Genomic DNA, 18,927 nt, shown 5'->3' on the forward strand with positions numbered 1-18,927 from the left:
ATCTGATTGCTGCGTCATCACAGGGCTGGGTGGGGGAAGGAGCTCTCCGAGGTCTCCTTTATAGGGGCACTACTCCCATTCACGGAGGCTCCACTCTTACGACCTAATCACCTTCAGAGGCCCCACCTCCAAATACTGTTGCATCCGGGACTAGGATTTCAATATATGGGTTTTGAGGAGATGCAAACATTCAGCTCATAACAGACAGATAACTTTTACAGTAAAAGTAGATTTGAATCCCAGCTCTGCCACGTACCCAGTATGTGGTATTTGGCATGCTACTGAACTTCCCTAAATTTCAATTTCATCATTTGTAAAGTGGAGCTAATAATACCCACCTAACAGTGTTGTGATTAAATATGGTCATGTCTGTTTGTGCTAATTCCTGGCACAAATTTAAATGTTTAATACATGAAACCTACTGTGGGTGTTGTGAGCAATCTCCTCCTTGATGCCATCACTATTATCTCATTATATTTTTCGTGAGTTTCAGCCTTTCTTTCAACTTTTTATTTTTGTTTGTAGAGAGCATATTTTATTCCATTTTTTGAGGATATTAAACAGTTTTCCAAACAGTTTTCTTATACTGTCAAGATTCCAAAATGGAAATAGTATTTCCTTTTCTCTGAAATGTTTTTCATAAACTCATGGTTGTTTTGATGTGTTCAACAAGAAAAATTCATGCTTAATGTTTGCCAACAGGTAAAGCTGGAATTCCCTTTGACAATATTCACTCTTGACTTGAGTGCAGATGGCGGTCAGGCTGATTTACACAGATTTCAGACCAGTTGCTTATCTCCCAGGCATCTATCTTGTCCACCTGTGTGTACAGCTCTCTACTCTGAATCTTCCGTTTCCTCACCAGCCCTACAAAACCTTGCTGTATGATCTGGTGCCCAGCTCCTCCTCTGCTCACATCTCTTACACGTTCCCTGTTGCTCATTGCTGTAGCCCCAGTGGCCTCCTCCTTTCTCTCCTGCCAGGCATGGCCCCAAGCTCAGCATCTTACATCTTGCTGTTACCTCTTGCCTGGAACACTCTTTTCCTTAGGTAGTTTCATAGACTGCTTTCTCCTTGTCTTTGATTCTTTTGCTCACATGTCACCTCACCCCAGGGAGGCCCTGCCTGCCTAGCTTATATAAACTTGTACCACCTTCCCAACCCCAGCACTTTCTATCCCCCTTACTAGGCAGCTTTTTTTTTTTTCTTAGACTTAATATACAATGTTTTTACTTGTTTCCTTACTTTTTTTTAACATTTTTTATTGAGTTATAGTCATTTTACAATGTTGTGTCAAATTCCAGGGTAGAGCACAATTTTTCAGTTATACATGAACATACATATATTCATTGTCACATTTTTTTTTTCGCTGAGCTACCACAAGATCTTGTATATATTTCCCTGTGCTGTACAGTATAATCTTGTTTATCTGTTCTACATTTTGAAATCCCAGTCTGTCCCTTTCCACCCCCCGCCCCCTTGGCAACCACAAGTTTGTATTCTATGTCTATGAGTCTGTTTCTGCTTTGTATTTATGTTCTTTTTCTTTTCTTCTTTTTCTTTTCTTCTTTTTTTTTTTTTAGATTCCACATATAAGCAATCTCATATGGTATTTTTCTTTCTCTTTCTGGCTTACTTCACTTAGAATGACATTCTCCAGGGACATCCATGTTGCTGCAAATGGTGTTATGTTGTTGTTTTTATGGCTGAATAGTATTCCATTGCATAAATATACCACATCTTCTTTATCCAGTCATCTGTTGATGGACATTTAGGCTGTTTCCATGTCTTGGCTATTGTAAATAGTTCTGCTATGAACATTGGGGTGCTGGTGTCTTTCTGAAGTAGGGTTCCTTCTGGATATATACCCAGGAGCGGGATTCCTGGGTCATATGGTAAGTCTATTCCTAGTCTTTTGAGGAATCTCCATACTGTTTTCCACAGTGGCTGCACCAAACTGCATTCCCACCAGCAGTGTAGGAGGGTTCCCTTTTCTCCACAGCCTCTCCAGCATTTGTCATTTGTGGACTTTTGAATGATGGCCATTCTGGCTGGTGTGAGGTGATACCTCATCATAGTTTTGATTAATATACAGTGTTTTTACTTGTTTCCTTATTTTTTTGTTTCCCCATTACTATATACGCTCCATAAGAGATGAAGGTGGGGGCTTGGTTTTGTTCACCGCTCTATCCTCAGCACCTAGAACAGTGGATGCTGGAGGCATTCAGAGTGTCTGCTGAATGGACTGAATAAAAGCATCTGATGCAGCTCTCTTACATGGAGGCAGGTGGACCTCCCCCTTCAGTCTGGATCTCAGAATCTCTGAACCAGTGATGGAGATAAAAATCCCCATCCCTAGCACTCACTGCTTTCAAGCTATCAAAGATTTCCTGTCTTTGTTCCTACCTTTGGTGGGAACTACTCTTTTGATCTTCATTTACTCATTGTACAGATACTTCCTCAGCTGCATGAGTGTGTCAGCACTAGGCACTGGGGTTACTGTGATGAGTACAACAGAGGAGATCTTTCTCTTCTTCAACTTCATTACTGACTTCTGTGACCCTTCCCTGCTTCCTACAGGCCTAACTTAAACAGGCTCTGAGGCTCTCTTTGTGACCAGTTCCTCTAAGGTGCATCTGTCCTTGCTGGCTCTCTCTCAGCTTATAATAATCAATAAACAATAAACAGTAATAATAAATAAAGATAAAAACTTAAAGTAAACATTAAAAAATAATAAAAATAAACAATAAGAAATACAATTGAAGGAAATTTATTTGATACACTGAAAGATTTATAAGTGCCTAATGTGGAAGATGATAGTGGAGTAACTGGAGTTCCCCTTACGCTGGGAAGGAGTTACAGCCATGCACCTCCAGCCAAATGGGTTGTTGCTGCATTAGTCCATGGTGGTGTATAAGGAGGGTCCGGAAAATGGAAGGTTTATGTTACACACTTTCTTGTGCTAATTATTGCAAAAACAATTGTTTTTTGCCTCCAGGTGGCACAGGTGTACTGTGGTGGCTGTATGCAAAGCAAAGACGGTCTCCCAAAGAAGCGGTTATCCCTGAACAGCTTCAGATAGCTGAGGACAATCTGCGGGCCCTCCTCATCTATGCCATTTCAGCTACAGTGTTCACGGTGAGCACAGGCCTAGGCGTATCTTTCAGGTTTATGTTTTTATTTACAGATCACTAAGGAAGCAGAAACTCACTCCTAGCTATTACATGCCAAACCCTGATCCCTGTTAGGGAAAATCTCTGCCCAGAGTGTATGACATACTCAAAAGTCTTCAGAAGGTTTCCCTAATTGATAAATGCTATCTGATGTGACATTTTGTTCTGCACTGTCTTTTTTTCTTAAGGGGGAGGGTAATTAAGTTTATTTTTTTAATGGAGGTATTGGGGTTGAACCCAGTACCTTGTGCATGCTAAGCATGCACTCTACCACTGAGCAGAACTGCTCGATAAGCCATGTCGTGCCATTCCATTTACTTAGTCACTAATTATTTTCCCATTTTTTTCTTTTAAACTTTTAGCAACATTATTTCAGAAATACAGGTGAACTGTGCCGCCCAGCCACGATACAGTAAAATTATTAATTAACATTTGGTTAAATTATCTATATTCCTATCCTTGGTTCATCTCCTCTCTGAAAAAAGGGGGAAAAAAATCTCAGTCCACTTCTTGGAGCAATCCCAGGCTTTTCATTGAGCATTAGAAATAAAAAATAAAGTCACCATAAAACTGTTGGTGCCAAAAGATTATCATTGTACAAATATTTGCTAATCATCTTTCAAGTACACTTCTCTGCGCCAGGTGCCAGGGCAGAGTTGGGGGTGATAAAGGGCAAATTTAACAAGGACCCTGCTCTTAAGGTGCTCTAGGTCCAGGAAGGGAGATGAGGTACATGTCTCTCTGCTTTTGTAGTCACGGCATGTGGACTTCCCTGTTTTCAGAGTGACAAGCATGTATCTGTTCAAACAAATTAAGAGTCTCATCCTGACGACAAACAACACGTTTTGATTTATAATGAGTGGAAAAAGTAGAAGAATTCAAGGATGTATTAATAAACTGAGAAATCCTTCTATGTTTAGTTTTAAAGGACATTTTCAATATATAATTTAAAATGATAAATGCTGCAAGAGAGATACAGACCACGAATCATTGAGATTTGGAGAACGATGCTTTCCCATTTAGAAGTGAAGGGTTATGTTAAAATTTTCCACCATTGTTTAGTTTCTGTTTTTACTGCTGAAAACAGCAGCTAGAACCTTTCCCTCCTTTCTCTCCGTACAGGTTATCTTGTTCCTGATAATGCTGGTTATGCGCAAACGGGTTGCTCTCACCATCGCCTTGTTCCATGTGGCCGGCAAGGTCTTCATTCACTTGCCACTGCTAGTCTTCCAACCCTTTTGGACTTTCTTTGCTCTGGTCCTATTTTGGGTGTACTGGATCATGACTCTTCTTTTTCTTGGCACTGCTGGTAAGAAAACATGTTGCTTCTTTCTTTTAGTGATGAATCTGATTTGCATCAAAATACTTTAAGACATCAGAGAGATGTCATTCTTAAGACATTTATGGACCAAGGTCTAATCTCCATCAGAACCAGCAGTGGTTATGGCTCTCAATAACACATTCCCTATTTGTGATTTTTAGATCATCCTAGCACAGTGAGTCTAAACCAGGTAGGGCCTGAAATCACATCCTAGTTTTGTTTTGAGATGGTGGTGGATTTGAAGTAAGCTCCTGTACTGACTCAGACATCTGGATCCATTCTAAGAGGAACTAATGAATCCAGTGGCGCTCTGGAGTTGCCTCCAACCCTAGTTATGGCCAAAGGTCAACTTGCTTCCTTGGGACTTCCTAGTTTGGAAATGACCTGAAACTAGGTAGAGCTAATGATGATACAGTTCATAGTCAAGACTCTCAGACCTGCTTGTCGCCATACTTATTATCGAAGGTTATGTCTAAATGAAATTAATTATGAGGAGGGTGTAAGGATAGTAAGCTTATATATGTAAGTTCTCTGGCCATTCAGCACACCATCACCAATGGACAATAATATTAATTTCTATACCTGGCTAATAATTTAGGTCTATAATTATTGGACAAGTAATAACCTCTGAAAAAACATTGAAGTGTTTGAAAAGTCATGCCTAAACTAAGTAACTGATAGTGTGGTAAGAACTATATTCAAATCGAACGACTTTTAAAAACTGTATATATGCCTTTGAGGAAAACAAAGTGCTCAGTTGTACAGTGTTTGGCTTCGCAACTTTTAAAGTGGTAATTATTTTTGTCCCTTAATGAAATAGCACTGTGATCATAAAGTCAGTGGTTTGGGGGTAGGGCATATTGTTGGAAATCAGATTAATCTCCTACATTTAATAGCCATATTTATTGGTTTATACTTTATGTGCTTCTTTCCTTCCTTGGTATTTTCCTAGGCAGTGCTGTTCAGAATGACCAAGGCTTTGTGGAGTTCAGAGTTTCTGGGCCTCTGCAGTACATGTGGTGGTATCATTTGGTGGGCCTGATTTGGATCAGTGAGTTTATTCTGGCGTGTCAGCAGATGACTGTGGCGGGAGCTGTGGTGACCTACTATTTTACTAGGTAAGAATTTATACATGTCGGAAAACTTAATTTGCACCAACATGGATGGACCTAGAGGGTATTATGCTAAGTGAAAGAAGTCAGACGGAGAAAGACAAATAACATAGAATTTCACTTGTATGTGGAATCCAAAATACAAAGCAGATGAACAGACATAACAAAACAGAAACAGACTCACAGATACAGAGAACAATCAGGTGGTTGCCAGAGGGGAGAGGGGGGTAAGAGGGGGATGAGTGAAATAGGTGAGGGAGATGAAGAGATGCAGACCTCCAGGTACAAAATAAGCGCATCACAGGGATGAAGAGCATAGCATGGGGAATACGGTCAGCAATATTATAATAACTTGTATGGTGACAGAGGGTACCTAGACTTACTGTGGTGATCCTTTTGTGCTGTGTAGAATTATTGAATCACTGTGTTATGTATCTAGAACTAACACAGTGTTGTAGGTCAGTTATACTTTAAAAAAAAAAAAAGAAAAGAAAACTTAAGATCATCTAAATGATTGTGCCTGAAGGAAATGGAACGGAGGCTGGTAAGACTTCCATTTCTTTGAAAAGTAATTGGAAGTGAATATGACAAAACGTTTAATTGATAATTCTGCAAAGTAGGAAAATGGGAGGTTGTTATTTCATTTTTTATACTCTTCTGTAACTTTCTCAAAAAATTAGAACGACAGGTCATAATATAAATTAAATTAGCAGAAGAATAAATCTCATTGTGGTATCTTACATACTTTTGCTTTATATAAAAGTCCATCAAAGGACACCAAGTCTTTTTTAATTTCTATGGATCAGAACAAGTATTGTGACTTCCTTTCCTAACTTCAGAGCTGAATATACAGTGTAGACTTCATAGTTTTCTGTTAGAATGAGGTGCCAGATCTAGATAGACTGTCTTTTTAAGTTCCATCATCTGACTGTACAATTAACCCCACAATTATTTACTAATAAGATTGGTCAAAGCACAGTTTTATTTAACTTAAAGTATTAGAGCATAAGAACCCTGTGAAACTACCATAGAGAAATGAAACATTAATTTTATATGGTACATCTGTGGCATTTGTATTACTTTGTCATTTTGTCATAGAGCTAGAAAAAGAAAAAATGAACTAATTTTTCACTGAATTGGATTCTAAACCATCTCTGGGTTTCCAGCCTGGTCTAGCCTTTAATTGTCTTTTTTTGGTCACTTTTAAAATAGGGATAAAAGGAATTTGCCATTTACACCTATTCTGGCATCAGTGAATCGCCTTATTCGTTATCACCTTGGTACCGTGGCAAAAGGATCTTTCATTATCACATTAGTCAAAATTCCACGAATGATCCTTATGTATATTCACAGTCAGCTCAAAGGAAAGGTAAGGAAAAAAATGTTTCTGGACTTTCTGTGGGCACGTTCCAGACTTCATTTCTGCATGGAGCAAAGCTCCAGTGATGTTAAGCCCAAGTGTGAATGTTTTTTTCAAAGATCCTGCCAAGTAGCACCCATTTCTTCCCCCTTGTCTCCCACTCTTGCACCCTGTACCCTCTGGCAAAATCCGTCTAACCACTGGTTTCCCAAAATGTCCTGTGCTTCTCTTGCTCTTTGTGGACTCGCACAACTTCCTCCTTGGAACCTCCTCCCTACCCTTGACTGTGGAAATAACATGCATTTCAGCATAGCTTAGCTCAAATGCCACTGCCTCCTGGAAACCTTCCCTGACTCCTCTCACCTCCCTAGTGAAGTCTTCTCTCTCTCTGTCTCTCTCTTCTCCACTCCCATAGCACTAGTATCTGTATTGTATTCTGATTCTAACCTTTGTTATGTTTAGCACTTTTTTCTTTCTCCTACCAGATTATAAGCTCCTTGTTGGTTTTATACACTTTACTCTGTCTTATATGCAATAGGTTACTAACTCAATGTTGAATTCAACTGATTAAATATAATTCAGCCATTACATTTTGAGGTAACAAAGGGTGAGTGTGGAGGCTTTGAAGCATGAATTGTGATTTTTTTTTAATTTTTATTTTTCTAACATTAGCAATATTCTGTATGATGGTTTGATTCTTTGGCCTTTAATTATTTCAATTTTTCATCCTTTCCAGGAAAATGCTTGTGCTCGATGTGTGCTGAAATCTTGCATTTGTTGCCTTTGGTGTCTTGAAAAGTGCCTAAATTACTTAAATCAGGTAAAATATTTTAAAAATACATCTAACATTCACTTTCAAAGACAGGTTCATTGTTTCTTCTTCCAAGATTGAACTTAGTTAAAAAATGTTTTGTTTTTCTCATGGTGGTGTACATTGTGCCTTGATCAGGTATAGCTACTTCAATCATACTCTTATTTTTAAAAGTAATATATGTTCTCACCAAGGCTTATTATTAATTAATTATAACACATTGATAAAATATCATGAGGGTTCATCTTTCAGGAAAGGCATTTATTTCTTATTCCTTAATTCATGTCCTTTCATCTTTGATTTTCCCTAAGAATCTGTCTACTGTAGCCATTGTTCTTTTAATGTTGTTTGAAAGCTTTAGTGGAAAGTTGTTGTGACACTCCTTTTTTGCAACTGTCTGCTATTGTTCAAAGCTAGTGTGCTCTGTATGCTGATTTTTTTGGTTGGCGGGGAGGCCAGCTGCTGAAGACTATGGCACTGGCCTGGGAAATATTATCATAGAAAGTATTGTTTCTAAGATCAAATGGAGGAATTGGTACTTGTGGGATAACAGTTCTTAGGAGAGTGGGTTGGTGCTCTGTCTTTCTGTTTCTGAGTGTATAGGAATCTCTCTGAAGCAATCTTTTTTATCTTGGGTTTTTTGGGGTTTTTTGTTTTGTTTTGTTTTGTTTTTTCTTTTTAAGCCACTTTTCTCCATTCCCTGAAAATCAATTCTAATTTACTGATGCCCTCATCTAATAGACCAAAGATAAAAACTGACTTTCTCACCGTTTACCTTTAAGTGATGGAAGAATAGCATTGCACTTTCTGTTCACTCACGGGCTGTCAGCGGGTGAGAGTCCTGTGGCCACGGTGTTGAGCATGCCTGGGGCTTGCTTTCCTGGAGTTCTATGGTTAATATAAAAAAGTAGGCATGACATTTTATTAGCAAGATGCATTCTAGTAGATCGTAATACTCTAAGAATGTAAATTATTTGGAAGGTCATTATTAAAATAATCAGTAACAGCCACAACAATCTGAAAAATTACATTTGTTCAAATTGGTTTTGGGACCAAGTCATCTTTATCAAAAAGTTGATGGATGCACTGAGGATAATCATCATGACATTTTGCACCTGTCGCTAAATAGCTTATTTTCAGAGACAGATGCTAACCCCAGCTCTCTGTTTTCAGTTCCTACTACCTTCCCATGTTGGTCTTTTTTGTATAGGTTTTGTCCATTTTGGATCTTCTTTAGGGAGGCATGATGTTTGAAGATTCAAGGAAAGCATTAAGATGGTAGTAAATCTAATATGTGAGCAAAAGTTTAAGGAGAGTGATTCTGAACTAATACGTGACAGTTCTCTTGGGGAATTTGAAGTGTTGTGTTATGGAGACTGATGACCACTGGTACTTCATGTCTCCTGTTTTCATAGGAATTTTATTTGAAATGAGGTCAACATATTGAAGACATTAGAAAACTTCCTGTCATGACAAGTTAAGCATCAGAACCAGTTGCCAGTGGAATCTTTTTAACCCTTGTTCTGTGAAATGTTTCAGAGCTGGGTGGGCACCCATCTGTTTGAAGTTATTTAAGATGGTGCGGATCATGGCGGTACTGAATACCAGAGACTTTTCCAAAATTCAAATTCAAAACAGTTTGGTATAGGAGTATGATCTGCTTGTGCAAGAAGGGACCCTCTTCTTGTGGTATCCCACACAGTCGGCTCTTGTAAGCTTAATGCTCACCTAGAGATGAAGCCATAGCTGGCACCAAGATGCTAGAGTCGGCCCACGCCTTTGGTTCTGTCTCCTTTATTTATCATTGCTTTCTGAAAATGAAGTCTGTTTTCCCATACACATAGGAGTGAGTCCACACATTTATAGCCTTGTTGGAGAAGGTACAGTGGATAATGGGGGGGGGGGCTGTACAGTATAGAGAGCCCAGATGTTGAAGATGCATTTCAGTTACCAGCAGTGTAACTGTTTGGCAAGCTCAGTGAAACCTCTTGAGTCTCGATTTCCTTCTTCAGTAAAGGGAGAAAAATATACCTGTCCTCAGAGGCTGTAGGTAAGGATGAAGTATAGTACAGGTAAATCAATGCTTGGGGCATGTAGCCCTCGTTAGGCACCTCGTCAGTGCTGCTGTCACTCTCCCCCTGCCCCATTTAATGTTTTTTATAAAGAACTCCCATGTTTTACTCTAAGATAAGTGAGCTATGGTAAAGATAATTCAAAAGGTAGTTCTAAGAATGATTCCATTTTCTCTAAAACTAAATGTAATACAAAATACTGAAGAGTTTGGAAAACCAAGACAAGAGCAAAACATCACCTGTGATCTCACCGTGCTAACATAGCACTTACTTTCATTAAAACACTTACTAGCTTTGAGGAGAAGTTTGCAGTATTTCACTTCGGTGTGGACATGTCTGAGAAGCCCTCATCTGTAAAATGGGGCCAATAATATCGTTTACAGTGCCTGTTACCATGAGGGTGAAGAGTCCGCCGTGCTCCTAGTATGTGCTTGGACACAGCGAGTCCTCAGTGAGTGGCAAATTTTATCCTATAGTACTGGCCACAGTAAGTTTCTTTTACATTTTTATGATGTGCAGCAGTTTTTATTTGGTCTGTTAGGTCTGTTCAACTTTTCATTCATGGTTTCTTACTTGGCTTTCATTCTTAAAACGTTTTTCCCCACCTCAAGATCAAATATATTCTAGCATTTTTCCTTAGATTCCTTTAGAGGTTCGTCCTTCCTTTCTTCCTTTCTTCCTCTCTTTCTCTCTTTCTTTCTTTCTTTTCTTTCTTTTCTTTCTCTCTCTCTCTCTTTTTTTTAAAATGAACTCTTTAGTTTATCTGGGATTTAATCAGTGGTCCCAGGACCAGTTAGTGTTTAATCTATCCTTTCTTCTGCTGTGAAATTTCGGCTTAATCATACATTTAATATATCATACTTACGTCTGTCTTTGGATTTTCTTTTCTGTACCATTGATCTGCCTATTCTTCTGCCAGTACGGGAATATTTAATTAGTATAGCTCCATTATATATCTCAAGTATCTTATGATGTGAATCTCATTCTTATTTTTCAAAGATTCCTTATCACCTGTTTACTCTTTAAGATCATCTTTAGAATATTCAGTAGACAACAGTGAAATAATACTACTAATTATAGTACAGGCTAGCATTTATTGAGCACTTACTGTGTGCCAGGCAGTGTGGCTCACATTGCTCACATTTCACATGCAGACTCTCCCATTTGGAGTTCTGTTTTGTGTAGTACTCTTTGAAAATGGTTAACAATGAGTTTGTTAATGGCCCTTTGCATCCTTTGCCTCCTATCCTTTCTTTTGCTTCCACTCCTGAGATCAGCATACAATCTGAAGTCAAAAGCCTTGAGCAGGACAGGACAACGCAAACCCCTGCAGGGCCAGTTGAGGTCTCCATTACATCACTCATGTAAATGAGTGCAGGTGCAGCAGCCAGGGCCCACAGCAATAGAGAGCGGTAGAGACTGTGGAAAACTGGAGGGCTCATATTCCATCCAAGAGGACAGTTACTACTTAGCTTTAGTGTACTGTCAGTTTCTAACTCTTCCAGTTTTCTGAGAGAACCCAGAATTCTGAATACCTGCATTTTATATCCTGCTATTAAAATGTTGACAACTAATAAGAAAGGAATAACTCTGAGTAAGACCAAGCAAACATTGTATGATCTTTGGGCCACACAGTGTGATTTATCGATGAGCCACCAATTTGCTGCCACCGCTTTAGAGAATGTAGAGAATACTAGTAGTGAAGAGTGTTGACACGGGGTGTCAGGGGGAGACTGGAGCATTGTGCAGCACGGTATGAAGTTCCATAGTCCCAAACCATGCATTAGTGCCAAACAGCATGGAAAATACAGCTGGCTTCAAAGAAGAGCTTTTGATTTTTTAAATAAGCCATTCAATATTTATGGCATGGGTGCTAGAGTTTTGCAAATAAACAGAGTGAACTGTGAACTGTTCTTTATTTCTGCAGTTGCATATCTTAATGGCACAGGAAAGTGGTTGTAAATCAGATCTAACAGGTAGAATTCACTTTAGGTAGAGAGATTGTTACAACTAGAATCTGTTTCTTTTGGGCATTGGATTACTCAGGCCTTGGTTTACCTTGACACTGTTTGAAGATGTACATTTAACCCTGGAGGGTATCTGCTCTCTGGATGATAAGCTCTTAAGATTATAAAGCTTTTCTCTACATAGTATGAGTGGGAGTTATTTTTTGAGCACCTACTTAAATCCTTGATGCTACACTAAGCATGTTATATAGATTATTACTTTCTCTCTATAGCTCTGTAAGGAAGGCACATTTCCTCTGTTTTATATATGAGAAAATTGAACCTGGTAGCTTGTGGCAGATCACATGACCTAGGGGTAGAAAAAGTTTTCAGATTGAAGGTTGCCTAGATCTTGTCATAGGTAACACATTGCTTCCTACAGTTGACCCTTGAACAGCACAGTTTTAAATTGTGTGGGTCTACTTATACACGAATTTTTTCCAATAAATACTACAGTACTGCACAATCCACTGTTGATTGTATCCGTGGGTGCAGGAACCATAGATAAAGACTGTAAAGTTATATGCGGATTTTTGACTGTGTGGAGAGCTGGCATCCTAACTATCCCTCGTTGTTCAAGGGTCAACCTGAATACATGCTTTGTGCAACTTAAAGAAAACTTATAATAGTTTATTATAGAGAATATACAAACATCTCAAACTTTCCTGTTTCATGCTGTAAACTAAGACAAGTGATGACTTTAAATACAATATTTAAATTAGGATTTGCAACGTATTTTTAATTTTTATGCCCCTTAAAAAGTAGTAAGAATTTAGAACCAAACTCAATGAAATATTTGGTACAGATTGAACTCTGTGCCCCCTCCATCCCTCACTCAAAATAAGAAAGGGATTATTTTAGTCACTGTTTCCCTTGTTTAATGTGTAATGATCCACACACAGAGTTGCAAATACCTGTTCCCCCTTTCCTACCATTGCTGTCTAGCTTGCCCCTCTTAAGTGAGTTACTATGTAAAGGTTTTCAACTTTAAGAGAAATTCTAGGTCCTTAAGTAAAGAAAAGAATAAAGGTGTGAAAATGTGGAAGCTGTGCTCTGGAACAGGTGGCCGCACAGGCCTAGGTTACCTGCATGGCGACCCTCTGCCCTAACAGATTTTCTTCCACTTGACCAGTATTTTTTCATCATAACCTGTCACACAAAAATGCACACACCAGGGACCACTTGGCTAACAGGCATCCTTTTAAACAGATTCCTGGATGGTGATCATCCTTTATCTTGCTTCTGAGAATCAAATAGTCTTTAAGCCTACAGCCTGCCTGAGCAGGTGTTGGGCATGGGTGAAATGTCAATCATCCATTCCTCTTTCTGGGCAGTTCAGCTCAAGATCAGAAAGGCTGTCAGGGAAGAAGGTAGGTGGGCTCTAAGAATCTCAACTAAGAAGTCTGCAGAAAGCTCAGGGAACATTTATTAGGGAAAGCCACAAAGGGCTCAGAATTTCTTGAGAACCTTGGTGTGAATCCTTTGGACTAAGAGGTATAGCAGCAGAGGGAAATTTCAATGGCCTGCTATGATCTGTAGCACATTGTTCTTCCTGAAGAGGTTGTCTTGACCTTTGTGCATCACATGCAGCTCATCTTCCTGCCTTGGGAGCGGGAGAAAGTTTATGAAATACCCACTTTTTTCAGTTAGGTTGACTATAAAGGAGCTGCGTAGATCTGTAGGAATACTGCCAAGAAGGCTGAATTTCTATGAGCATATCCAACCCTGGAACTATAAGGCATGAAGAAAAGAAATCATTGCTGCCTCCTTTCATGTCTACAAATAAATAGGCTTTTGCTCTAAAAGTAGATGAAATGAGTGGGGCTTGCAGGGTGGGGAGAGAAGAAAGAAGCAGCAGAGGAAGAAGAATAATTTTCACATAAACTGAAGCTTCTGAAAATTAACAAGAGCAACAAAAAACTTAGTTTGGAAGCATTGGGCCTGCTTCTGGACTCAGCTGGTCTGCTGATAAGAGAGGACAGAGATTGGAGATGTGTGGATTCTCTCTTGCTTCTGTCTCTTTTTTCAAGGAAAGTTATGTTCAAACTGGAAAGGGCAGAGCAACATAGTTTAATTGTTAGTCCTCATTGAGGGGGTGGGATTTAAGACAATACCTCATTGATTTAAGTGGGTTATCCAATATCCTGGATTCTAGACATTATAATGCTTTTTTTTATATCAGAGTTAATATATGTGTGTTTGTGTGTGTGTGTTTATAGTTTGTATACAGAGTATGTATATAGTTAATATGGTAAAGTATTTTCCCCTGAAAAACCTATTATCAAATAACTGGTTCATTAGTTTCTGGAGCATGTCCTAGAATACAGGAAGTAGGTATTTCTTTTCAGGGAAGTTATAGCTCAGATTACCAAAGACATTTGTCAGTTGTTGAACTGAAGAATTAGAGTGAAAAATGCTAAAAGACTGGAAGTTGTGGAGAAGGTTACTAAAAGACTGGAAATGAGCAACTGTGGTTTGTGTTTCAAAAGGGATGAGGGAGTAGGTTCCATAGACTGTAAACAAGTTTGTCACTGATCCTTGGCATTACTCTAGAGCAGTGATCAGCAAAGTTTTTCTGTAGAGGACCAGACAGTGAATAGTTCTCTGTCACAATTGCTCAGCTCTGCCATCATAACAAGAAAAGAGCCATAAACAAGTGAACATGGCTATGCAGATTTGACCTACAGATGAAAACCTCTGCTCTAGAATAAATTGGGGTTTTGTTTTTTGTTTTTTGTTTTCTTTGGTGAATATGTAAGGAAACTGGTGAGAACTAGGAACTCATCTGGATTCTTTGAGAATAGATCAGGCTTGGAAAATTCTGTCATTTTTCAGCCGAGTTACTGTGACACAAGATCAAAAGTATAGTTTATTTTGATGTCATGAGACATGTGCAGAATGTTTCAAAAGAAGCTTTGTAGAAGACGAAGAAATGTGAACCACTGCAGTTAGGTAGTTAACTCTTTGGTGCCTGCTCTCTTTTAACTGATAAATGAGCAAGCAGCCAATGAATGCTACCAGAAGAACTTAATAGTGTCATTTCTTTAAATTATTGTATATGTTTCTTTAAAATATTGTATATGTTTTGAGATAAGAAGGCCTGCAAACATAATATAGTAATATATTGTGATAATAAGTTACCCCAATCTGTATGATGGAATTTTATATATTAAAATCATACTGTGTTTCTCAAAGAGCACCATAATTTCCTGCTGCTCTATTACTGAAAGAAGTTTATGGGCCACAAGTAGTGGCCCACTCAGCGCAGTACTCTTTCCTTGGCCCTGAAATGTTCTGTGTTGTTAATCAATGAAATTATATCATATCATGGCAGATTAAATTTTTGATGACTCAGACCTCATCTTCATACCAGGTTCCTAATAACTAACAAGCATACAATTGGAACATTCATAAATTAAAGACCTGCTCTCCTGAGCTCAGTGTTTAAAACTTTACAGATAATAATGCAAAGCAAGCCCTTCGTGTCCTGCATGTTTTCCAGCAGCTTCAACATTTTGGCCTCACCAACAATTTAAGTCAGCGCTAAGCCAAAAATTTCTCAGGACCACAAGTTTTAGTTACAGAGTCTGTATATACTTTCCATTCCTAGGACTCAGACATATTTGATGTTATAGTACTTATTCACATTTCCCAGAAAATACCAGTGCTATTCTAGGCTGTAATGTGAAAAAGAAGAGAAAAAAATCAGGGTGACTAGTGGGTCAGAGAAAACACAGGGCAGCAGAAGCAGGTATAATTGAATAAAAGTGTGTCAGCTGGGGACTCAGTATTACAAGGGACAGAAAGCCAGCTCAATCTGGCCTAGAAAAGATAAAAAAGGGTGAGAAGACAGTCGGGGAGGGAGGACAGAGGAGAGATTCTTAGCAATTTATTAGCTTCTATAACTGAAAAGTCCAGAATCTGGCTAGTTCCTAACCATGCAGACATTGTCACCAGGTGTTGAGTATCTGGTTTCTCTCTGCTCTGACTTCCGTGATGTTAGCCTCACTCTCAGTTTACGCTGTGACCTCCAGCAGCTCCAGCTGCTTCCCGTTAGCATTGGCAAAACAGCCATGGCAATGCATACCCTCACACCTCGCTGTCTGGGAAAATAAGAGAGCTACTCTGCCGGGAGCACCTAGGGAAGAGAAGAGCAACTCCTTTATTCCCGGAAGCCCCAGGGAACCGCTTTTACTTTCATTGGCCCTGATTAGTTTATGTGCCAGTCCCTGAACCCTGATTGGCTTACATTGATCAAGGCCCACCCCCAGGGCTGGAGGTTGTGTCAGCCTCACTGAGACCCTGAGAGAATGGGAAAAGGACTGTTTTCTTAAAGGGGGCTTGGGGTCCTATCCCAGGAGGGAGGGGTATAAAATCAGCAACAAACAGCTGTCTACTACAAGAACCATGAGAGGGGAAAGCATAGAAGGAAGTACCGAGGAGGAGGTAGTAGGTGTTCCAGAAGAAACAGCACAGCGATCTGATGCCTTTGTATGTGTGTAGCTTCTAAAGCATCACTGAAATGGTAATAATGCATCACTGATACTCATGGTGATGAACCTGAGATATCTAGGAAAGGTTAAGTCATGTTTGACTTACTAAGACAAGGAAGAAGTTAATGGGTGTTGGAAAGGTTTATGTGTGTTTTAATAAATATCAATGTGCTTAAAGGACCAGAACTAGAACAACTGAAAAACTCTCTTTACCCATCGTTTTTTTTTTTTTTTTTTAATATATAAGTGTCTTATGTTTCCTTATGCTTAATCTAAATCTGTACCTCACCAAAGCCATGGGTTTAACTGTGAAATATTTTTATAAGCTATGCTATAACTATGTTTGGTTTAAATCTTAGAGATTATGTTTATTGAAGAAAAATTGTTTTTGCTTTTGTCCAGAACGCATACACAGCCACAGCTATCAACAGCACCAACTTCTGCACCTCAGCAAAGGATGCCTTTGTCATTCTCGTGGAGAATGCTTTGCGAGTGGCTGCCATCAACACAGTGGGGGATTTCATGTTGTTCCTAGGCAAGGTAAGACTGAGTATATTATCTGAGACATACAGCAAATTTTTGCATATGCATATAGTTGCTCTTTAATTTCAAAAATATATGTAACCTACCAAAAAACTAAAAGTAATGTAATATAAAGCAAACACTTAACGAAGCCCTTAATATGTGTTAGGCACTGTTCTGAGTACTTTACATATATTGTGCTCATTTAACCCTCATAACAAATTTGTAAAGGAAATTCTATTTTTCTGCTCATGTTACAGATGGGAAAACTAAGGCACAGAGTGGTTAAGTAATTTGCCTGTGTTTCTCCTTACATATTTTGAATTAAGAAACAGTCTGTGTGGTGGTTAGGGGTACTGCATCTGGAGCCTGAGTGCCCGAATTTAAATCCTGGCCTGACTAGCTGTGTTCCCTGAGACAGGGTACTTAACCACTTTGTGCCCCAGTTTGCCCATCTATAAAATTGGGATAATACCAGTGCTACACCCCTAGAGCTTGTAAGGGTTAGACTGAGTAATACACGTAGAAAACATAAGGTTATGCTTGTTCTTGATGAAGAACACATTGCAAGTTCTTGATGAACATTAGCTGTCATCATTACCGTGTATAAACCCCTTTAAAATAGAGCTGTTAGGGGATGAGACATACCCATCCTCAAAAGTATCTAGGAGAGGTAATTCTATACTATTAAAATCTGCAAAATATTAGATGACATTAGAATTGGGGTTCATTGTATCTACATTTTAAACCATAAAATACTCAGGAAATTTGAAAACTTGAGTTAAGAAAAAGACACCACCACTATAACCTAATAACTTATTTTTATACTCCCTCCCAGTGTTTTTTCATAGGCTTATATTCTATGGTATAACAATCCTAGTATACATATCTGTTTGCTCTGCGTTTTTCGCTTCCCATTGTATCATACACATTTTTCACATTGTTTTGATAATCTTCATGGTTACTCATTATCGTGGTGGCCAGTATTCCCTCATATGCTATTCTTATTCTCTCTCCACTGAACACTAAGGATACTTCAGCCACTGTGGTTTTAAAATGTTTTTGAAAAGGAAAAAAATATTTGATGTAAGGAGAGGCAGTGATTAGCACAGTGTAGTTTTAAGTTCTCAGGCGTCTGTCATCTAAAAAGAATTATAAAACCATACAGATAGTTATTTTGAAAATTTGTAGTTAAATGTACATTACGACTGCTGGATTTGTTTTTGTCTTGTTTTTACAATGAGGACGTTGTTTATGGTAAGAGTGGAACGAATGAATTCATGTTAAGGACTGAGTGGGGTGTCTGGCCGTGTTACTGTTACTGTTATTTATGCGCTTTATGACTAACTCAGGAAGCCTTCAGATTTGTTAATTTTTTACATATTTATAATTTATCCCTACTGCTAGGAAAGATATGAAGCAACTTAAAAACATACATAGACAGAGCAATTAAAATAAAAGAGAACTAAGAAGCCATATAAAGAATAAGGGAGAGAATTATAGCAAGATTGCGATGATGATTTTAGTAAGTCTGACTGAGACCCTTGCTGGGTGCCAGGTCCCGAGGGGAGTGCTTTGTGTGAAGTGTTATATTTGGTCTTCCCCTGGAAGGTGAGCTACTACTATTAGCTTCGTTTCACAGCAGAGGAAACCAAAGTTTAGAGAGCTAAGTAGGTTGCCCAAATTTAGAAAACTAAAATGTGGCAGAGCTAGAGTTCAGACTCAGATCTGTGTAACTTCTAAGTGCTATAATTGCCTCGACTGATGTTAATTCTGTCTCTGGACCTTTTTTTTTTCCCCTAAAGCCTATGATTCAGTAATTCTGGTGATGGTAAACGACTCCTAGAGATAATTCTAAATATAGAAAAATACAGCATTATTTATAATAGTGACTAAATGTAAACCATCTACTGCCTGACAATAGAGAAATGGTTGGAAATAATAGTCAGTTTAATACCTATTAAACTATGTTTTCTATTAAGAATTTATAATATGATAACATGTAGAAGTGGAAAGGCTGAGTAAAACTATTAGACTGTCACAGAACTGTTTTAAAA

At 38.6% G+C, this 18,927-nt stretch overlaps 1 protein-coding gene across 4 annotated transcripts in view; it reads left to right on the forward strand.

Annotated features, from left to right (window-relative positions):
* SLC44A1 (solute carrier family 44 member 1) overlaps positions 1-18,927 on the forward strand; it is a 170,916-nt gene that overhangs the window by 107,943 nt on the left and 44,046 nt on the right. For all 4 annotated transcript variants that reach the window (XM_032478104.1, XM_032478106.1, XM_032478105.1 and 1 more), the window contains 6 exons: positions 2,999-3,138; positions 4,296-4,482; positions 5,447-5,612; positions 6,819-6,975; positions 7,703-7,786; positions 16,751-16,888. In XM_032478104.1, the coding sequence (XP_032333995.1) occupies positions 2,999-3,138; positions 4,296-4,482; positions 5,447-5,612; positions 6,819-6,975; positions 7,703-7,786; positions 16,751-16,888 (872 nt within the window). The remainder of the gene's footprint in view (positions 1-2,998; positions 3,139-4,295; positions 4,483-5,446; positions 5,613-6,818; positions 6,976-7,702; positions 7,787-16,750; positions 16,889-18,927) is intronic.

The sequence above is a fragment of the Camelus ferus genome, chromosome 4 (assembly GCF_009834535.1).
Source record: "Camelus ferus isolate YT-003-E chromosome 4, BCGSAC_Cfer_1.0, whole genome shotgun sequence".
Taxonomy (NCBI): Eukaryota; Metazoa; Chordata; class Mammalia; order Artiodactyla; family Camelidae; genus Camelus; species Camelus ferus.